The 22,095-nt window shown below is 45.9% G+C and overlaps 1 protein-coding gene across 1 annotated transcript in view; it reads right to left on the bottom strand.

Annotated features, from left to right (window-relative positions):
- The window catches only part of LOC120036860 (armadillo repeat protein deleted in velo-cardio-facial syndrome homolog), a 104,648-nt gene that overhangs the window by 19,819 nt on the left and 62,734 nt on the right, over positions 1–22,095 (bottom strand). The window contains exons 6-8 of the mRNA XM_038983188.1: positions 16,493–16,610; positions 16,078–16,249; positions 13,880–13,951 (exon numbers count right to left, since the gene is read on the bottom strand). Of these exons, the coding sequence (XP_038839116.1) occupies positions 13,880–13,951; positions 16,078–16,249; positions 16,493–16,610 (362 nt within the window). The remainder of the gene's footprint in view (positions 1–13,879; positions 13,952–16,077; positions 16,250–16,492; positions 16,611–22,095) is intronic.

Here is a 22,095-nt window from a genome sequence, read left to right as displayed (position 1 = left end):
CCGCAACATCATTACAGATTAACTGACAGAAACAAGCTGAAACACACACACATAAAGCCCTCTATCAAAATGCGTTGTTCATCAAACAAAACTAAAATGGGGAGCATATTGTAACCTCAATCTGAGACGAGCCTCATACCTAAGCCTCCCACTTCTTCCGCCCACACGCTTATATTCATAGGACGCCCAGTTAAAACCCCATCACATCACGTGAGGAGCATCTGCAGGCCGACAGAAAACACACTTCAATCAATAACAGCTCTAACACGCCGCAAAGTGGATCCATTATGACAGCAGGTCAGTGTTTTCCAGTGAAGTTAGGCAATGGGGTAGAAGGAGCAGAGGGTTACATTCTCTCCCTATGAAACACTAACTAAATAAATAAAACTGTTGGAACAGGGTACATCAGAGGTCATGGGATCCGCATAACAGCCCTGTAACACGTGCATGTTTAACCCCGTGAGACCCCCCCCGGCTCTGAATGTTTGCTTCTTGTTTTCATATCCCCATCCGTGTCATAGCTAACGTTAACGAATGCTTTCACAGGGGAAGCCACGGAGAGAGCAGCTAACACATCACATCATTACAGCTGCTTTTAAAAAAGACAATAGCCACAGTGTGTTAACCCTGGGTGCACTGCAAAGCCCGGCAGAAAATATCAGGAAGCTTAATTGAATAACAACTAAATAGAATGCTTGGAAAATAGGAGATTTTCCTGTTTTCAATTCAGTTCAAACTAATCGATGGCCTCAACGCTAATGAAGATGAGGTTCGAATGAAGCTCTGTTCACCCTCTCTTTCCAGCTCGTTTTCCATTTCTCTCACCCTCTTCATCTATCTTCTTCCCTCTTCATCTCTCCCCTGGCACCAATTCAAACCAGCACAGCCACTTTCAAACCAGCTAAGGCCACTTAACCACAGCCATCTCACTAGAGGCAAAGAGCAAAAGTCAAGCCTTTTAAATAACGCTTACCCCATCTCTCTCGCTCTCTCTCTCTGTATTGGCGTCTCTGTGGGTATTGGCGTTGCTAAACCATCAAGGGCACAACACATTCAAATAAACAGTTGGTGGCATTTAGTTGGAAGGTGACAACGGGGGACAGAGAGTAACTGGCGGTCAGCCCATCTCATTGACAGCTAGCTACAATATTAATCAAAGATACCCCCAGATAGCAGCAGGACAGAGAAGAGAGATCGGTAGCTGGGTAAATAGTCGGCATTCCACCACACCACTGGCTGCTGGCATGGTATATCAATGGGAAGACACTGTCAAAAGGCTGACGGATACTTGAGAGTTTGGTTCATAGCGGATCCTGGATCACAACTACGGTGCTGCCATTTTAAGAGACACCAGACATCCTTCCTCCTGTTGAAAGGGGATCATGATGTCCTGCTGTGGCACCCCAGAGTGAGACGTCTCCTAGGTCTCCCAGAGCTACCGCGAGGCGAGAGAGACACCAGTCTCCCATGGATGCCTGGATGCCGGCCACCTCAACGGGTCACATTGTGTGCTTGTCACAAGTCAAACCTTTCCTTTTCTGAATCCAAAAGGACAGGTTTCCTTTTCACCGTCCTCCAGCAGAACAGAAACCAACCACTCGGCGGTCCTTCATCGGCTCCTAAACAACACGTTCCAAAGGGTGGCTAACCAGAGGCTGTGCTTCCAGCATCAAGACAACCTTTCTGGATCAACAGTTGGAATGCAATGTGCTCTGGCGTTGTTTCCAATGTTCCGAAATGTAATCGCTCCTAATAGCTTCTGGGCCGTGGGTTAAAAGGGATGTCTGTTTATATGATACCTTTGTCAAGCAAGACAATAATATCCCTCAGCTGTGACCCTGACCGACCTATTGTCAATGTCTCTGTCCAGGAGGAACTCCAACTGACCACACGTCATAGGGATGGACTAATCTGTTTCTCTGAGCCTGCCTTCAGCCCAGTCACACAGTGGCCAGTTAGTTTCCAGTCCCTACATCCTCTCTAGGGCTCAGACAGACACTGACCATTAGTCGGATTACGTGTGACTTCAGGGAAGGTTTAGGAACAGAGCAGCTAGCCTCTCTGCATGTGGCCAGGCCTGGCCGGACAGACACATTTAGATGCATATCTGGACCTGCAGGGGACTGGATGTTATTATGGAGGCCGCAGATAAGGCTCAGATCCCAAGGCCCATGTGGTCGGAGGCTCAGGACTAATTTTCTCTCTGTCAGGGCCTCACAACGCAGACCCGACCACACTGGTTGGTCGGCTGACTGGTGGACTGGCTGGCTGGCTCTCTGATGGTCAGGCTGCTCTGATGTCTGTGTGTGGATCTACCGTAGCGCTTTAGTGTCAGACTGTATATCACAGAGGAGTTCAAATCCTGGAGATCGGGTTGGGGGAGTGGGAGGGATCGTGGGACTGGGAGGACGGGGGGGGAGCTGAGCTGCTCACAAAATGGAGTCGCGGACAGAAAACGTGAGGGTGAGAGAAGGATAAGAATATGGAGGATTAAGAGAGGTAGGGAGAGGAGAGAGATGTGGAGGAGAGGGTGAAAAGGAGGAGGATGAGAAAGCGGAAGAGGGATGGGAGGCGTGTAGGAAAGGCAGAGGGAGTAAGAGTCGTGTGGTGGACGGCAGAGGGTAGAGAGAGGAGTAGAGTATCGCCTGGAACCGAAATAGCATAGGGCTGAGGTTGCCACGGCAACCCCATCCTCACGACTAACAAATCTGTTCACTCGACGGCACGGCAAAGAGGATCACACTGACAACAACATTAAAGATATTATCTTCTTATTTTCCCTCTTAGTCCATTTATTTGGTGAACACTTAGAGACTGACAAGCTAAAATGAAAATGAAAGAGGGTCCTTTCAAAGTACTCGAATAACACCGATCATCTTCCCTCAGTAAGTGACACACTTCAGACAGAAACGGCATTGCAGGGTTAGAATTAGTCTCCAGTATCTTGTGTTATTTTTAATAACAGCCCGTCTGTCTCCCAGACAGTGTTATGTTTCTGAGAGAACAGGGTTAGTGTACTGTTCTGCAGCCTCACCTTGAGGGCTGGATGGCACTGTTTGTCAAGGCTCATCACGTACTCAGACAAATGTTAAACTCCAGCAGCACAGCGAAAACCAAGAGAAAGACAGAACTGAGATAAAGCACTTGATATTACCTTGTCTGTGTTGCTTCACAAAGCCTGGAAGGCAAAGCCGTAAGTAAAGTTGTCATGAGGCAGCTACACACGAACACAAACTTACAAGACAGCTGGTCAGCAATGAAAACCTTTGGTTGAACAGGATGAGAGAATTGGCATTCTGAACACGTGGCGACTGCATCCGACAAGGATTTGAGAGCGAAACGGGACATTTGTTTTTACATTAGGAATTGAGAGCGAGAGGGGAAAAAAATATAAATTGCAACTGGTCGACCGCAACGTGAGCGAACGCGAGACAGGACACCCGTCTGCCTAATGGTATCATAAAACAGATGAGCGCTAGAAGCATCTCTCCACACCCGCAATAACATCTGCTAAATATGTGTATGTGACCAATAACATTCGATTTGACTTAGAAGGCTAAGCTGACATATCATGTTTGGAGGAGAAACAATCTTGAGAAGGAGCGAAATAGCTAAGCGGGTGAGTTAAACGATCTGAACTGTGGGGAGACTTTTGAAATGAGCGACCAGTTAATCCAGCATGCTTCTGGCTTGATCAGTGCCTGGGCATTGATGAGAGGCCGAGGGGGCTGGGGACAAATGTTGACGCGCGGCGCTAGGGTCTAGGACTGGGGATTGGAAAATAAGGCTGACACGGGGTCTGTAGCTAGGACAAGGACAGATGCAGGCTTGGGGATGAGACTGGGGCTGGTCGAGATAGGCTGGGGATCAGGTGTGCGATGAGGGCAGTGATTGTGTTTGACGGTGGAGGAATTTCGCCCGCCTGTGTCTGTGTCAGGCTCCATCTCTCACTCTGGGCTTGTGTCCCGCATGGCATTATACAGTACCATCAACTATGGCATACACCATACGCTGTGGCATGATTAATACTTGTCTGGGAAACCAGGGGATCACGGTTTTTCTCTACACACATATGGGAACATAACAGGCACACACACAAACAACCACACAGACACACACAATTCCCTACCAGACCCTTATGAGGGTCTATAACACTGCTTACGCCTACGCCATTTTCACAGGCAATTTTCTGTGGAGTGGCGTGATGAACAACACACCCTCTAATGGACACATAATACCACCTTCACGGTCAAGGGCACACCACCTTGTCCTCCGCACCACAGGGATGAGTGTGTGTGTGTGTGTGAGAGTAAAAGGAAAAGAGAAACAGTCAAGGGGAGATGGGGATGGAGGTTGACTGCATCTCAGACCCTGACAGTCTAAACATAGTCTAAGTCAGAGAGTACTTCGTCGGCCAGAAGGGCAACGGGCCCAGACACCCAGGAGTTTAGTTGGCTGGAAGTTCAAACATGACTTGACCCTGTCAGCATAAACCCAGGGAGTGTAGAAAATGCTGCATGGCCTCAGGACACTCCCCTCTGTTGAGGACAGCGATCCTTGGGGTGCTTTAAAACTCCCGTTTACAACATGGCCCAACTTTTTTAGGACTACCAATTCACGTCCAACGCTACGTTGACTAAAACATAACACAGTCACTTCCTAGAGGGTGTTTTGTTGTGCAAACCGCCATAGCGGCTTCGGCAGCGATGTCGTGTCTCTGCCATTGCGCTGGTTTTAATTAGATTCTTGCAGAAATATGAAACAGAAACATCCCATTCTGGCTCAAACAGGGCCAAACAAAGGCTCCCATTGGAGGGTTAAATCTCATTCTTCCCTCCTGCTGCTAATTCTCCTCTGTAATTATCGCTCCAGCCGTTCTTGTTTAGAGGGTAGCACGCTAAATCATCCAGAGAATCGTGATGATATTGAGGGCTACTGTGGATTGGATTCCCCCTTTCACACTCTCCCTAGCTAGATTCTGCAGAGCCGGAAAACACTGTTTAGAGAGAGACAAGGCAGCTATGGTGGAAAATAAGAAACATTTCATGACGGATCTCGCAGGGAGAAAGGAAGTGGTCATGAGGATTGTAGACCACAGGAAGACTAGTGCAATCAGAGCTGGCTCTCTGCCATCGTGTCGCACGCACACACTAACTATAGCTGCTACTACTACTACTACTACACACAGCAGGTTTATTTTTACAGAGCCAAAGCATCCAGCTAATGATGCATAACAGCCTTTCAACATGGGACCTCCCAGGGCTTTGGGTTATCAGAAGCCTCAGTGCATTCCCAATGACCCACGGGGTGGTCTTCTTCATCAACAAGGCTTTCTCCCTTTCCTTTGGTTTCATTCTTTCCTTTTATGCTCATTATTTCAGTTGATCATCAACTGTTTGAATGAAATGGTTTGCGGGGGAATTCACAAGAGAAAATTGCAGCCGAGAGCTGAGGCGTTGACATGTCAAAATTATGACTTCTGGTTCGTTGTGGGCCCATTCCGTGGTGTTTCTGTTTCAGAGGCAGACTAGTTGAGACACGGAGTCCAGCAGAGTGTGATTGTGATTGGCATGCGACGATTGACAGGCTGGCAGCGCCATGGTTCATTATGACCGGGCATCACAATGGGTGGTATCAAACAGCTGGATTCAGAGAAAACTAATTTATAATCTCATCCCCTCATAGTTGGGGAGCCACCAGTCATGGTACTGTTCATAGAAGAGGGGATGGTAAATTACTTCAAAGCTGGCTTTTAACCCCCCACCACACACACACACGCAAACACGGGCGCAAACACAAACACGGGCGCAAACAGACGCACAAACACTTGGCATTAAGCGCTGATTGTTTCAGAGTTCAGAGGACTTTTTGTGGGTGGTTGGTGAGTGTAGATAGCGGTCAGTAAAATCCATTGGATTATTATGTCCACGGAGAATTCCATAGCCCGTTTTGTGGCTCAATATGGTGACTGGGATAGTGACTCAACGCTAAAGCAGTCTCATCATACCTTATTCCCTTTCAGAATAGAGACTTGCTAATGTTCCCATTTCTGTGTGCACAGACACTCACATGGCAGACCGATCTAATGACAGTGAATAAGGGACACCCTCCAGTGTCTCCTAGCAGCTTCACAGAGTCAGACTCATGTTTTATCTGACGGGTGCTGTGAGTGTGAGGTAGGTGTGCGCATTGGCGCACGTGACGGGGCAGGAGGTGTTTGGCACTGGCACCAACCGCTCGAAGTCTCACCATCCTGCTAAATCTAACAGCAGGAGGAGAGGAAGAGGCGGAAGGGGTGAGGAACAGCTGAGGAATATTTGTGTCTTGAGGAGATAAGGAGTCACCCTGTCAGTTGGAGGCAGGCAGGTTTGTGTGTGTGTGAGAGAGAGAGAGCGAGTGTGTGTGTTTGTGTGCGCTTGCGTGCATATAGCAGTCCCGAGAGTTATCGTTTCGCTATCTCGGTGTTACATTCCTCAGTAGTGAAGCTCTTCTGAAGATGGAGACATGGTTTCTCTGGGTGGGGGATTGCGGCTGCAGTCTCAACATAACTGTATGAATAATTTACTGAGTTTCTACTTTCACTCGGGGCGGGCCTGTCGATCTGCCCTAACTTTCCCTCCGGTTTTGAATACTCTGACTCACATCTCAAGTTATTACACAAGAGATTACTGAATAGTTTTGGGAGTTAAATAAGGGGAAATGGAAGGCATTTACTTTCTGTTAGGGATTAGGGAGGTAAGGAAAGTTTGTGTAAAAAAAAAAAAAAAAAGATTAAAAAAAGATTCAATCCACAGAGACTAAGAGCATTCCAATTCCTTCAGAACCTTCCGTCAGACTCCGGGTTCCGGTTGCTAATGTGATAAATGTAAAGCAGTGACAATCTTCAAGGGAGACATTTAGTTCCCCTCCGCGGTCTACAAAGCACCTCAGAGGTACACGCCTTGCCTCCATACTGACAGTCACCATTCAATACACAACAATTAGTTAACTCAAGTGGGATTCTAAACACATCCGTGAGTCAGAGAGCATAGGAAAATATATATATATTTCCTGTAGGTTGTAAAAGACTGTTCAAATTAAGTTACATGATATGGCAATGGCCTATGGTTTTGTCACCTTGTATGACCAGATGGAATTCCAGTTCAAACATGACTTGACCCTTTCAGCATAAACTCAGGGAATGTACTTGGTTTCCACTAGATAGCACAGCCACAAAGTCAAATTTGGCTATTTAGTAAAAATGCATGAAATAATCATTTTCGGTTAGGCGTAAGGTTAACAGTGTGGTTAAGGTTACGCAGCAGTAACACACCACAGTGAGGCTCTAGTTGCTGTTGACGTTTTAAAACCCTCTTCAAATTAAACGCTAGGCTCGTAAACTAAGCCGTTAAAGCATTATGGAGTCGTAGCGTTGTTACTGAATTGTTACCTCAATTCTTCAACTTGTTTGTTCGGCGAAGGGAAAACATAAATCTCCAAAATAGGCAAACTTTCGAAAGCACAGTGGAGAGGAAAGGTGCAAGAAAAGAGAAAGGAAAATGAAACAGAGACATTCTGAGACTGAGTCCCGAGGGGATTCATGAACCTATGCCCCGGCTGCCTCTCGATTGCTCCCTCCTACGGCCACTACTAAGTACGGTACACTAACACAGCTTAACGCAGTTCTAATCAATCCTACTTGTTGTAAATACTGTAAGAAAAGCTGAACAAGGCATTCATCCTAGTCATTAAAGAAACATTCAAGCATCATGAAAGAGTGCTGGCTCAGGGAAAACACAACAGAGGTGGAAGGATACATACAGTCCCTGGGATGGCAACTAAGGACATCAGAACACAAGTCGCCTGCGTTGTGAACTTAGCAAAATTGCACTTTGGCTATTTTACAGCAGAAGCATAGCATCTCTATACAGCTGTACTATACACAGTATGTGACTTAGCTTGATTGTTGTGCTCAGCTCTCCTCATGCAGGTTCCTAGAGTAAACGGAGTAGGGAGTGCTCAGCTCTCCTCATGCAGGTTCCTAGAGTAAACGGAGTAGGGAGTGCTCAGCTCTCCTCATGCAGGTTCCTAGAGTAAACGGAGTAGGGAGTGCTCAGCTCTCCTCATGCAGGTTCCTAGAGTAAACGGAGTAGGGAGTGCTCAGCTCTCCTCATGCAGGTTCCTAGAGTAAACGGAGTAGGGAGTGCTCAGCTCTCCTCATGCAGGTTCCTAGAGTAAACGGAGAAGGGAGTGCTCAGCTCTCCTCATGCAGGTTCCTAGAGTAAACGGAGTAGGGAGTGCTCAGCTCTCCTCATGCAGGTTCCTAGAGTAAACGGAGTAGGGAGTGCTCAGCTCTCCACATGCAGGTTCCTAGAGTAAACGGAGTAGGGAGTGCTCAGCTCTCCTCATGCAGGTTCCTAGAGTAAACGGAGTAGGGAGTGCTCAGCTCTCCTCATGCAGGTTCCTAGAGTAAACGGAGTAGGGAGTGCTCAACTCTCCTCATGCAGGTTCCTGGAGTAAACGGAGTAGTGAGTGCTCAGCTCTCCTCATGCAGGTTCCTAGAGTAAACGGAGTAGGGAGTGCTCAGCTCTCCTCATGCAGGTTCCTAGAGTAAACGGAGTAGGGAGTGCTCAGCTCTCCTCATGCAGGTTCCTAGAGTAAACGGAGTAGGGAGTGCTCAGCTCTCCACATGCAGGTTCCTAGAGTAAACGGAGTAGGGAGTGCTCAGCTCTCCTCATGCAGGTTCCTAGACTAAACGGAGTAGGGAGTGCTCAGCTCTCCTCATGCAGGTTCCTAGAGTAAACGGAGTAGGGAGTGCTCAACTCTCCTCATGCAGGTTCCTGGAGTAAACGGAGTAGTGAGTGCTCAGCTCTCCTCATGCAGGTTCCTGGAGTAAACGGAGTAGTGAGTGGGGAAGGCCCGAGAGGAAGAGATCAAAAACAATGTGCTGCGGAAAAAATACAAAACAAAAATGATTAATCTGTGCCTTCTCTCCTCCCAGGACTCTCCCCCTCTTTCGGTTTCTCCCATTTCAAAATTGCATCTTTACACTTTGATGCCCCCCTCTCTATCCACACCTCCGGTACTGAAGAAACAAAACAAAAAACTGTTTTGAAGTGATTTCCCTCTGCTCTCTGCGAGGGTACCTACACACACTCCGTGCCAAACACGTCGTACATGACCTTTCCTCAAAGCAAAAGGTTTACGTGTGGTGCGGTTTCAATAAACGTTGGGCTGAGACACACACACACTTCGTACATGACCTTTCCTCAAAGCAAAAGGTTTACGCGTGGTGCGGTTTCAATTAACGTTGGGGTGTGTCCCATCAACTCGGTCGCTCTCTCTCTCTCTCCCTAATGAAACGCTTTCTTTCAGAGTTCTTAATTACTTTTGTTCCAGCGCCTCTGTTCAACTCTATGAATAATGCAATAACAGGAACTTAGGAAGTCCTTTAATAATCTCTGTACTATCAACAGGTCTGTTTATAGTGCAATCAGGCAGAGAGAATTAGCTACACACAGAATCAACTGGTGAATTAAAAATGGCGTTCCTAAAATGATAGCGACTTCATGTCCGTAACATATCGTTTCAGTTGGGATTCCTTCCTCCGCGCTCTGATTGGGTGCAGACCAGTCACTACTAGTGTGTGTGATTGCGTGTCTGTGTATGCGTTTTTTTTAATGCACTGCTGGAGACCCTAAATCTCATGTGGTTTTTACCGTAATCATAGACTGCAGCCTGTTGGTAAGTGATGCGGAGGGTCTGTGACCTCTATTGGACAACAGATCAGGGCTGAACTACACATGTAATCTCCCACAAATCTCTCCCTCTGCCAGTGCATTTGAGGAGAATAGCTCCCAAATTCTCTACAAACAGGGACATTAACATAGACAAACTGTAGCTAGACGTACAACCACACAGTATACAGGATTAGCATAGATAAACAGCGCAGGTAAATGTAATATCCGTTGTGAACAAATCATGGGTAGACTAAAAGTAGGATTGCAGCTGTATACTACAAAATGATTAATCCAGTTGAGCAATAATCCATGTTTAACATACTCACCATATGTCCGTATAAACTTTACCACACCACATTTACATCATGTATATGTACAGGTAAACATTTGCGCTCTCAAACACAAATCGTTTTAACCAGTGCTTAATTTGAGCCGGCACCTCTTCGTTTTGGACTGTTTCGTTTCCGGAACCTATTTGACCGGACCCAGAACCTTAACATGTATGTATTTTTTTCAAACACTGTTTGCAATGTAAAAATTCAAATAATGGCGATCCGAGTTAATTCGAGTTGCTGCCTCATTAATTATCCAGCCTCCTAAAAACGTAATGTGGAAACGTAGATTTTGAGCCCGCGACCTGATGTTCTAAAGAATGAGTTAGTGTTGGGCCGGCTCGTGCTTACAGTTTGATCAACATTATAGCCTATGTTTGAGACCATGAAGGGCCGTTGCGGTGGTGAGAGAGAAGCGCCCCTGTATCCGTCTCAGAACTAGAATGAGATTCACATTCTATGATCCATCTCACTCCCTCTGCTAGACATGAACCTGCCACATAGGACCAATAGCTTCTTAAAACAAATAGCCTAGCTGTGGATCGTGTTAACGTAGCCCAATCACAAGGCATATAGCCCGGGAACACGCAAATCTATCAGTTAACAGCATGAAGCCAGAACAAGCCTTTCGTAATATTTAAAATACTACCGGGGTTGAAAAACACAGGTTGAAAAGCAAATAGTTCCTGCTTAAAAGATAGCACTAATCTGACTGTAGGCTACAAACATCGTTTTACAAAGTAAAACAAGAGATGGGCTTTTGGCATGAGAGTAAATCGTCCATCGCCGGTGAGTAAGCTACGCATCATTGGGTGAGTCAGCCAAAGTGGAAAGCTTTTCTAGGACTATAATTTTCTCCTCATACTGTAGGGTGAACAAAAATATAAGTGCAACAATTTAAAATATTTTACTGAGTTACAGTTCATATAAGGAAATCAGTCAATTGAAATAAATAAATTAGGCCCAAATCTACAGATTTCACATGACTGGGAATAAGGATATGCATCTGTTAGTAACAGATACCTTTAAAAAAAGGTAGGGGCGTGGATCAGAAAACCAGTCAGTATCTGGTGTGACCACCATTTGCCTCATGCAGCGCGACACATCTCCTTCGCATAGAGTTGATCAGGCTGTTGATTGTGGCCTGTGGAATGTTGTCCCACTCCTCTTCAATGAATGTGCGAAGTTGCTGGATATTGGCGGGAACTGGAACACGCTGTCGTACACGTTGTTCCAGAGCATCCCAAACATGCTCAATGGGTGACATGTCTGGTGAGTATCCAGGCCATGGAAGAACTGGGACATTTTCACCTTCCAGGAATTGTGTATAGATCCTTGCGTCATGGGACTGTGAATAGTCATGCTGAAACATGAGGTGATGGCGGCGGATGAATGGCACAACAATGGACCTATGGATCTTTTCCCAGTATCTGTGCATTCAAATTGGCATCAATAAAAAGCAATTGTGTTCATTGTCCGTAGCTTATGACTGTCCATACCATAACCCCACCACCACTGTGGGGTACTCTGTTTACAAAGTTGACATCAGCAAACTGCTCGCCAACACGACACTGTACACATGGTCTGCGTTTGTTAGGTCGCTTGGACATACAGCCAAATTCTCTAAAACGACGTTGGAGGCGATTCAATTCTCTGGCAACAGCTCTGGTGGACATTCCTGCAGTCAGCATGCCAATTGCACACTCCCTCAAAACTTCAGACATTATGTGACAAAAACTGCACATTTTAGAGTGGTCTTTTATTGTCCCCAGCACAAGGTGCACCTGTGTAATGGTCATGCTGTTTAATCAGCTTCTTGATATGCCACACCTGTCAGGTAGATGGATTATCTTTGTAAATGAGAAATGCTCACTAATAGGAATGTAAACACATTTGTGCACCAAATTTGAGAGATATTAGCTTTCGGTACGTATGAGAAACGTCTGGGATCTTTTATTTCAGAAACAGAGGCAGTTTGCCCTCTTAAGGTCCTTACTACTGAAAAGTGTCTGTTCCAGGTGCGTAGGAGTCACAATCTTTTATTTCAGCTCATGAAACATGGGACCAACACTTTACATGTTGCGTTTAGATTTTTGTTTAGTGTACAATTTGTCTCCACACACCTAGGCTATTGATGGATTCAAGACAGTGGTTTTTATTGATCTCAGAAGTCAAAACGCAAGACAAGAGGATTACTTTTAATTGTGTGCCATTGAAACCTTACCACATTCAGCTAGCCAAACACTGTTTCTAGTGCAGCCAGTGTTGCGTAGCGCTTCCAGTAAGCGCAGCCTGTGGAACATGCTAATTACCCTCCTCCCAGCTCATCTGCTTTACTTTACTTTAGAGCGATAAAAAGGAGGCAGAATCGGCTTACCACCTTAAAGCACCGCAATTAATTGTAATCTAGTTTAATGGGAGACCCACTTTGACTAGCTAATGTGGCTAATTGCAGCCATACAGGAAATGCTATTGACTTTGAGCGGATGCCATTAGACCTTGATGAAGGCGCTGATGTGTGAATATCGCATAGCCCACAACACACACATAAATATACAGTATCTCTCTCAGCTGCTATATGCAGACAAACACACCCCTAACTATATGCCGGCAGACGCACGCACACACCATAAAAGGAGGCACGCGATAAAAGAGATGCGCGCACACACAGAGGCAAAGCACAAAGAGATTTGTTGTGGCACCCTGCATGCCAATGTTGGACTGCAGCAACCAATTGGGATGTTTATTCTTCAGAAAGACGAGAAACGGGTGCAGGTGGAAACGTTTCGGCTCATTCGATCAATAGAAGGAACAGTACAACGATAAACCTATATATATTCTATCAAAACGGTAGCAGTACAGCAAACCGCCTCATAGTGGCATAACATTCCTCAAGTGTATTAGAAATAAGCAGTGCAAGTAGGGTCTCTTATGTTACAAGTAAATCATTGAGGTAAGACATTGGAACATGTGCTGACTCTTAAAGTAGGCATATAGGAGTAAAGTACTAGCTCAGCTATGGGGAGAGGAGTACTGCAACAATCCCTTGTGTGTTGGTCCTCTCAGGTTCTGTATCGGTAACTGTAGAGGGGGTTGGAGAGGCTGGAGAAGACTCACGGCTGACAGAATTGCTTTACCGCACAGGCCCAGGGTGACTCGCTTGCTTCCACTACCCACCATCAAATCCAATTCCAACCTGCTGCTGGGTAATAGCTGTCTGCCTGCCTGAACCAGCCATTCCCACCCGTCAACAGTGTTCCAACATTGCTGAAACAGGAGGGGACTGTCCGGCCTTGTATCTAGTTGGAACTTACTATAATACTGTTGCATTCCTTTATAAGTAAAATAACATTTCTCAAGGCACCTTGGATTATAGGTTCCCTTGTGGTGTGTGTGGTTCAGATAAAGGACGACTGGATGTCATTCAGTTCTATAGTGACACTGTTGGGGTTGCAGAACTTGATTCACTGCTGCTATTCATCTCCCATGTAAAGGAACTGATTCCAAATCAGATCAGCTCAAATGTTTGGGAGCCCTTCACAAAAGGCCTGATGCCTGTGATCTCTGCCAACAAAGCTGTGTTTTCTTTTCCTGGTAGCATTTGTCAAAACAAGGCTAATTTGGGGAGACGATTTCAACCGTCACTTCTCTCTAAATAACAACGTGACCTGCAGAATGACACACACACACGCATAAACACACTCAAAAAGGTGATTAATGCTCGTGCACACACTTGCAAATATTTGGGATATTATCCTTTTCAGTGGGCGGGAACAGGAGTGACCGGTCGAAGCTGTAATAAGGGAACCTCTGACAGAACAAGCCTACCTTTTGTGGGTTCAGTGCGCTTGGGGAGATCCAGCGTGTCGTAGCTTTTGGCATTCTCTCCGTTTTTCCTGCCTGTATAGAGATTGGAGAGAGAACAGATGTACATGTCAAACAGAAACCAGACCAGTGGCGTAGTGGTAAACTCCCATCGCCGGTCATGGGGGAAAAAATAACGCTCACTATACTTTCAATGCATTTTTCTGCAAAGGTGGGTCAACTGTCACCTCCACAAAAAAAGTGGGTAAACCATCCACTACACCAGACAGAGATTATTGACAATGTCCCTGAGATCACTGCACACACACATTCAAACACAGATGGACAGACATGAGAGTACACACACACACACACCATCACCACACATGTCTAGTAGCAGCCTAGTGGGGAACCTCCTTTAATAAGGCAGGGAGGGTAATTGAGCAGAGTGACTACAGAAGGGCCAGCTAATTAACGTCTCTCCATCCATATCGTCAACATGGACGGGACATGGCTAAAAACTAAATCCCAGGTTCCTTTTCACTACCCAAACTTATTGGTCTTACCTGGTCTCCCCTACCTCTACACCTCGTGATTAGGCAAGGTTTGAATGACTAACACTACGATGCTGTGTGGTAGGATGAAGGAGTGAGAACTACAGCAAGGCTACAGCACATTAAGAGGGCAAACAAGTGAAGTCCGTGGAACTTTTCAGTTTTGGAGGAGATCCAAACTACTAATGCTACAGTAGCTATAAGCGGAGGGGTGAGATAGTGAGACAGGACATGAGGACACTCACCTTGATTAAACCACTCCTCTATAGTTAGCCAAGGAAGCAGCAGCAATGCCAAAAAACACAAGCAGGGAGAAGAGAAGAGTAAATGAAAAAATAGGTTGTGTGGATTAGAGGTGACATAATAAAAACAAGTTCAGTTTAAAGTCAACTTGGGGCTATAAAGTTCAGAGGGAAAAGGGGAAAAGAGAGTGGGAAAGCTGAGAGACAGAGGAAGAGAGAACACAATGGAGGGAGAAAGAAAGAGATAGCAAGAGAGTGTGGGAGAATAGAAGGTAAGAAACAAGTATTTAGGGCAGAACGGTGACAAGTGGAGAATAAAACCCATTAGCACTCCATAGGTGACTCTCCTGGGACAGAGTTAAGAGGCTGTGGTGTCAGTGTACTCGGCTCATTAGAGAAAGTGTGTGTGTATGATCACACTGCAGCAGCACACAAGGAGAGGGGGACAGTCACTGCCACTCAAGGCACTAAGCCAGCCACACACACAACAGCACAGGAATATAGGAATCAAAAACAAAAAGACAAATGTAAAAAGCAAACATTTTGCATTGGGTAAAAACGCTGGGCCTGAAGCGTCTGTTCATGATAATGGGTGTAATGGCAAGTGTCAGGATTCGGGGGGGTAATTTAGACAATTTAACTCAGGTAACAAATTGCTGGGAGAGACCGTGTTGTCTAAACGACTCTCTTGAAAGATCTGACTCCCCTTCCCGCACTCACACTGTTTTTGGACGGGCATGTTGAGCATTTTTAATGTAGGCCATCTTTCCTTCAAAGTACACCTCCAGGGCCTGTGAAGACTAAACACACCACATTAACTGCTGTGTACAATAGCAGCAGACTGGCTAATTCGCCTGCGATTGCCATCTATAATATTCAATCTGTAAACACACACACACACATTTCTAGACACACGACCCAGTGCTTCTTGGCCTCTAAATCAGTAGCATCCCCCTCCGGACTGTGAGGGGTCAGTGAGATTGGGTCTCACCTCATTGACTAAGTGATTCATTGCTGTCATTATTTGTTGTGGGAGAGGGACCTCTACTTGTTGTTCAGCCATTAGTCAGTGATCGAGAGGTAGTCTACACTAATTACATCTCTGTCTAGAACCAGAGGGTAGCCTTTACTAAATAACTGTCTGCTAGGGGGAAATAGCTCTGGGCTGAAGGGTACGAGGTAAATAGAGCTCTAAAGAGCTGAAATACTGTTAGCATAAGCCTGGATACATACAGTAACCTATTCAAACTGACAGGGCCCATTTTGAGTATAGTATAATGGGTTTCTGTCCTCTTTTTTTCTCGGTGTGTTAATCGGTAGTTCCTACAGAACATCAAACACTGGCGGTGCACGGAAGAGGCTAGTTTTGGGACTGGGCCCACGTCTCTCCAGTCTAGTCTCCCTCTGTGTCGTCCCTGCCTTTCACCTTTGGCCTTCTTCCCTCCGAAGCAGCCTGCGTCGTCCTTCTTCTTCCTCTGAGGGCCCACAGAGCCCGGGGCCTGCAGCACTGATGGGTCTGTGAACTTCTCAGCCCCTGGGATCTCCTTGTGAACGTGGTAGGACAGGTTCCTCATGATACACACACAGTTCTCCACAGACTGGAGGAGGCGGGGACAGAGAGTTGTCAGCTCGACCTGCACAGATTGTTCTCAGAATATGATATGAAAGGGACTGTTTACTCGCTTCCAAACTAGATAAAGAGACCCACTGGAGACAAGCAAAACAGAATACAAATCAGCATTCGTGGTATCAAATGTCTCCAACGACTACACAAAATACTGTTATAATAATATACAGGTAGAATGATGCATATGGCGAGGTGTGTGGAGCTGGCGGCTCACCTTGTTGTCCATGTCTTTCTTCCCCACAGCTGACTGCAGGGCGTGGAGCAGAGCGTCCACCAGCCCCTCACACTCCCTCAGCCTGCGCCTCGCCTCGGCCCCATCCGAACTCACGTTCCTGTGGAACACAGACACACGCTGGTCAGAAGCAGAAAAAAAAGACATCCGTAGGCCGTGTTAATAAACAGCATTTAGAATCGCTTTTCATTTCACTTCCAATTTCCTCCATGAGTGGTTGAATATATTTCAGAGACAGAGGGCTCCAATCTCCCGTGCACAGAGATAGCATTGCCCAGTGCCCATGCTCTAGAAGCTGAGGAGATTAAGATCAGACACAGCTGACTTCAAGAGATAAAAGTAAACACCTGAATCTGACTACAGTGAAGCAGCAGTGTAACAGCTAAGCAGACAGGGAAATAATCATTCCAAACAGTCGAGCACAGGACATGAAAAGTGACAACTTCCCGCCAAAGATGGTACCGTACACAGGCATGCAATCTACCATTCCGCACTCCCAAACAGACCTGTGTAGTAAATAACCGGCTGCAAAGGCCTGCCAAGTGCCTCCGCGCATGTCTTTACAGAGACTTTAGTTGTGGAGCGAGAGAGCAGGAGCTGCTAGGCTCGCTGGGGACTTAATTTAAGAGGGTTTTCTTTCTGGGCCATATAATCCCATTACCAATCCACCCAGCTAGTCCTGGAGGAGGATACCTGTCACCGCTGCGAAGGGGTTGAGGGGGACAGCCAGAGTGACACACACACACACACTTAAATGTGCAGACACTTGCAAACAGAAATGTGCATACACACAGCCGCTCTTTCACACACCTACACACACAGGGGGGAGTCAGTCAGACTCCATTCATCTCAGGTAAAGCCTGGGCTATTATACACTTTGGGCTAATTAAAACTAATCAATGGTACAGAGAGGCAGACACCGCAGACCATACGGGACTCTATTCCCAAGTCATAAAACATCGACGGGACTGTAGTGGAACAGGTCAAGAGCTTCAAATAAAATGGCGCCGACAGATATGGCAGCTCTGCTTCTAGCTCCTAAGCAACTTTGTGGTATTTCTTACATTATTAGCACAGAAAATGTTTTGTGTTATTACATACAGCCAGACATAACTTTTGTATATCAGAGCGGCGTTAACTCGACCAGGAATGCAACTTGCCCGAATTGGATCCTTTGTTCGTATCACCTAGGGCAATTTAACTTATTCCAAAGGCTGTTCCAAAAGGCTGTTCCAAAACACCGCCGGCGGAGAAGAGGTATTAGGAGTGGACTTCTAGTCCGACTCAGGAGGCGTGCACACCAGCCACCGCTTCCGAGTATATTAATTGCTAATGTTCAGTCTCTGGATAACAAAGAAGACTAGCTCAGGGCGAGGATCTACTTCCAGAGAGACATCAGGGATTGTAACATACTCTGTTTCACAGTAACATGGCTCTCTAGGGATATACTGTCCCCGTCCATACAGCCAGCTGGGATCTCAGTACATCACGCAGACAGGAATAAAGAACTCTCCGGGAAGAAGAAAGGCGGGGGTGTATGTTTCATGATTAACTACCCATGGTGCGATTGTGATAACATACAGGAACTCAAGTCCTTTTGTTCATCCGACCTAGAATACCTCAATCAAATGCCGACCAATAAAATTATCTTTGGTTATAGTCACAGCCGTGTATAATCCCGCTCAAGCCGATACCACAACGGCTCCCAAAGAACTACACTGGACTTTATGCAAACTGGAAACCACATATCCTGAGGCCGCATTTATTGCAGCTGGTGATTTTAACAAAGCAAATGAGGAAAACGCTACTGAAGTTCTACCAACACATTGACTGTAGTGCTCGCACTGGTAAAACATTGGACCGCTGCTACTCAACTTTTCAAAATGCCAACAAAGCCCTCCCCTGCCCTCCCTTCGGCAAATCTGATCGACTCCATTTTACTCCTCCCTCCCTATAGGCAGGAACTCAAACAGGAAGTACTCGTGCTAAGGTCTATTCAACGCTGGTTCAACGCAATCAGAATCCATGCTTCAGAATTGTTTTGATCACGCGGACTGGGACTGAGAATAACATTGACGAATACGGTGAGTGAGTTCATCAGGAAGTGTATAGGAGATTTTGTACCCACTTTGACTATTAAAACCTACCCAAACGAGAAACCGTGGATAGATGGCAGCTTCGTGCAAAACTGAAAGAGCGAACCACTGCATTTAACCATGGCAAGGTGACAGGGAATATGGTCGAATACAAACAGTGTAGTTATTCCCTCCTTAAGGCAATCAAACAGGCAAAACGTTTGTACAGTACATAGACAGTATGTGGAGTCGCAATCCAATGGGTCAGACACTATACATATGTGGCAGGGTCTACAGACAATCACGGATTACAAAGGGAAAACCAGCCACGTCACGGACACCGACGTCTTGCATCCGGACAAGCTGAACACCATCTTTACCCACTTTCAGGATAACACAGTGCCAGCGACGCGGCTCGCTACCAAGGACTGTGGGCACTCCTTCTCCGTGGCCGACGTGAGTAAGACATTTTAAGCATGTTAACCCTCGCAAGGCTGCCGGCCCAAATGGCATCCCAAGCCGCGTCCTCAGAGCATGCGCAGACCAGCTGGCTGTATTGTTAACAACTCCTTTCTAGGGAGTTTTTCCTAGCCGCCATGCTTCTACACCTGCATTGCTTGCTGTTTGGGGTTTTAGGCTGGGTTTCTGTACAGCACTTTGAGATATCAGCTGATGTACGAAGGGCTATATAAATACATTTGATTTGATTTGATTAAATGTCTCCCTATCCCAGTCTGCTGTCCCCACTTGCTTCAAGATGGCCACCATTGTTCCTGTACCCAAGAAAACAAAGGTAACTAAACTAAATGACTATCGCCTTGTAGCACTCACTTCTGTCATCATGAAGTGCTTTGAGAGGCTAGTTAAGGATCATATCACCTCTACCTTACCTGACACCCTAGACCCACTTCAATTTGCTTACCGCCCCAATAGATCAACAGACGATGCAATCGCCATCGCACTGCACACTGCCCTATCCTATCTGAACAAGAAGAATACCTATGTAAGAATGCTGTTTATTGACTACAGCTCAGCATTCCACAAAATAGTACCCTCCAAGCTCATCATTAAGCTCGGGGCACTCGGTCTGAACCCCGCCCTGTGCAAATAGGTCTTCCGACTTCCTGACGGGCCGCCCCCAGGTGGTGAAGGTAGGAAACAACACCTCCACTTCGCTGATCCTCAACACAGGGGCCCCACAAGGGTGCCTGCTTAGCTTAAAGGACTTTCTCTCACACACACACACAACCTTATTTGACAGTGTAGGAGTATGGACACGCTCATCCTTTGAGGGCTCACGAGTGGCACAGCGATCTAAGGCACTGCATATCAGTGAAGTGGGGCCGAAGGAGACAGGAATTAGTCAGGTCTGCCATGAGGTGACCATGCGCGTTCACATGAGGGAGCTCTGTTCCATCGCACATCTGAAGTCAATGTAATTCTCCGGTTGGAACGGTACTGAAGATTTATGTTAAAAACATTCTAAAGATTGATTCAATACATCATTTGACATGTTTCTACTGACTGTTACGGAACTTTTTGAAATTTCGTTTGCTTTTAGTGAACGCGCTTCCTGACTTTGGATTTGTTTACCAAACACGCTAACAAAAAGAGCTATTTGGACATAAATAATGGACATTACCGAACAAAACAAACATTTCTTGTGGAAGTGGGAGTCCTGGGAGTGCATTCCGACGAAGATCAGCAAAAGGTAAGTGAAGATTTATAATGCTTTTTATGAGTTTTGTTGACTGCACAATTTGGCGGGTAACTGTATGGCTTCCTTTTGTGGCTGAACGCTGTTCTCAGATTATTGAATATTGTGCTTTTGCCGTAAAGCTTTTTGAAATCTGACACAGCGGTTGCATTAAGAACAAGTGTATCTTTAATTCTATGTAAAACATGTATCTTTCAAAGTGTATGATGAGTATTTATGTTATTTGACGTGGCTCTGCAATTTCTCCGGATATTTTGGAGGCATTTCTGAACATGGCGCCAATGTAAACTGAGGTTTTTGGATACAAATATGAACTTTATGGAACAAAACATATATGTATTGTGTAACATGAAGTCCTATGCGTGTCATCTGATGAAGATCATCAAAGGTTAGTGATTAATTTTATCTCTATTTCTGCTTTTTGTGACTCCTGTCTTTGGCTGGAAAAATGACTGTGTTTGTCTGTGATTTTGCAGTGACCTAACAATCGTTTGTGGTGCTTTCGCTGTAAAGCCTATTTGAAATCGGACACTTTGGTGGGATTAACAACAAGATTACCTTTAAAATGGTATAAGATACATGTTTGAGGAATTTTAATTGTGAGATTTCTGTTGTTTGAATTTGGCGCACTGCACTTTCACTGGCTGTTGTCATATCATCCCGTTAACGGGATTGCAGCCATAAGAAGTTTTAAGATTGTTTTGATCACGCGGACTGGGAAATGTTCCCGGGTCGCCTCTGAGAACAGTTTTGAAATATACACTGACTCGGTGACAGGGTTCGTCAGGAAGTGCATAGAGGATGCTGTTCCTACTGTGACAATTACAAGTTATCCGAACCAAAAACCGTGGATAGATTGCACCATTCGCCACCACAGGGCTCTCCAGAGGATGGTGCGGTCAGCCCAACATATCATCGGGGGCACACTGCCTGCCATCCACGACATCTACATCACCCGGTGTCACAGGAAGTCCAAGAAGCTTGTCAAGGACTTCAGCCACCCGAGCCACGGCCTGTTCGCCCCGCTACCATCTAGAGGAGACGACAGTACTGGGACATCAAAGCTGGGACCGAGAGACTGATAAACAGCTTGCATCTCCAGGACATCAGACTGTTACAAAGTCACCCTTAGCTGGTCTCGTACCCTGCCCTGAACCTTAGGCTGCTTTGCCCTATGTACATAGAGTCATTGAACACTGGTCACTTTAATAATTGTTACATACAGTTTTGCTCATTTTATATGTATATACTGTATTCTAGTCATGACTCATCCTATATAACTACTGCTGTACACGTTTTCTAGTCATATACTTTCCATACACACAGTTTTGTATTGCTAGGTATTATTACTGAACTGTTAAAGCTAGAAACAAGTATTTAGTGGCACCTGCAATAACATCTGCAAATCTGTGTATGCGACCAATAATCTTTGATTTGACGCAAACGGCCCAGTATATGACTGGGGGCGTGCTCCCTGCCATCCAGGACCTCTATACCAGGCGGTGTCAGATGAAGGACCAAACAATTGTCAAAAGACCCCAGCCACCAAGCCATAGACTGCTCACTCTGCTTCTGCACGGAAAGTGGTACTGGACCGCCAAGTCTGGGACCAAAAGGCTCCTTAACAGCTTCTACCCAAATCCATAATACTGCTGAACAGTTAACCAAATGGCTACCCGGACTATTTACATTGACCCTTTTGTGCACCGACTATGCACACTCACTGGAATCTACCCACACACACACACACACACACAAATTGACACCACACACACACTAACACTCTCCACATA

This window comes from Salvelinus namaycush, chromosome 1 (assembly GCF_016432855.1).
Source record: "Salvelinus namaycush isolate Seneca chromosome 1, SaNama_1.0, whole genome shotgun sequence".
Taxonomy (NCBI): Eukaryota; Metazoa; Chordata; class Actinopteri; order Salmoniformes; family Salmonidae; genus Salvelinus; species Salvelinus namaycush.
This window is presented reverse-complemented; position numbering and strand designations above follow the sequence as displayed.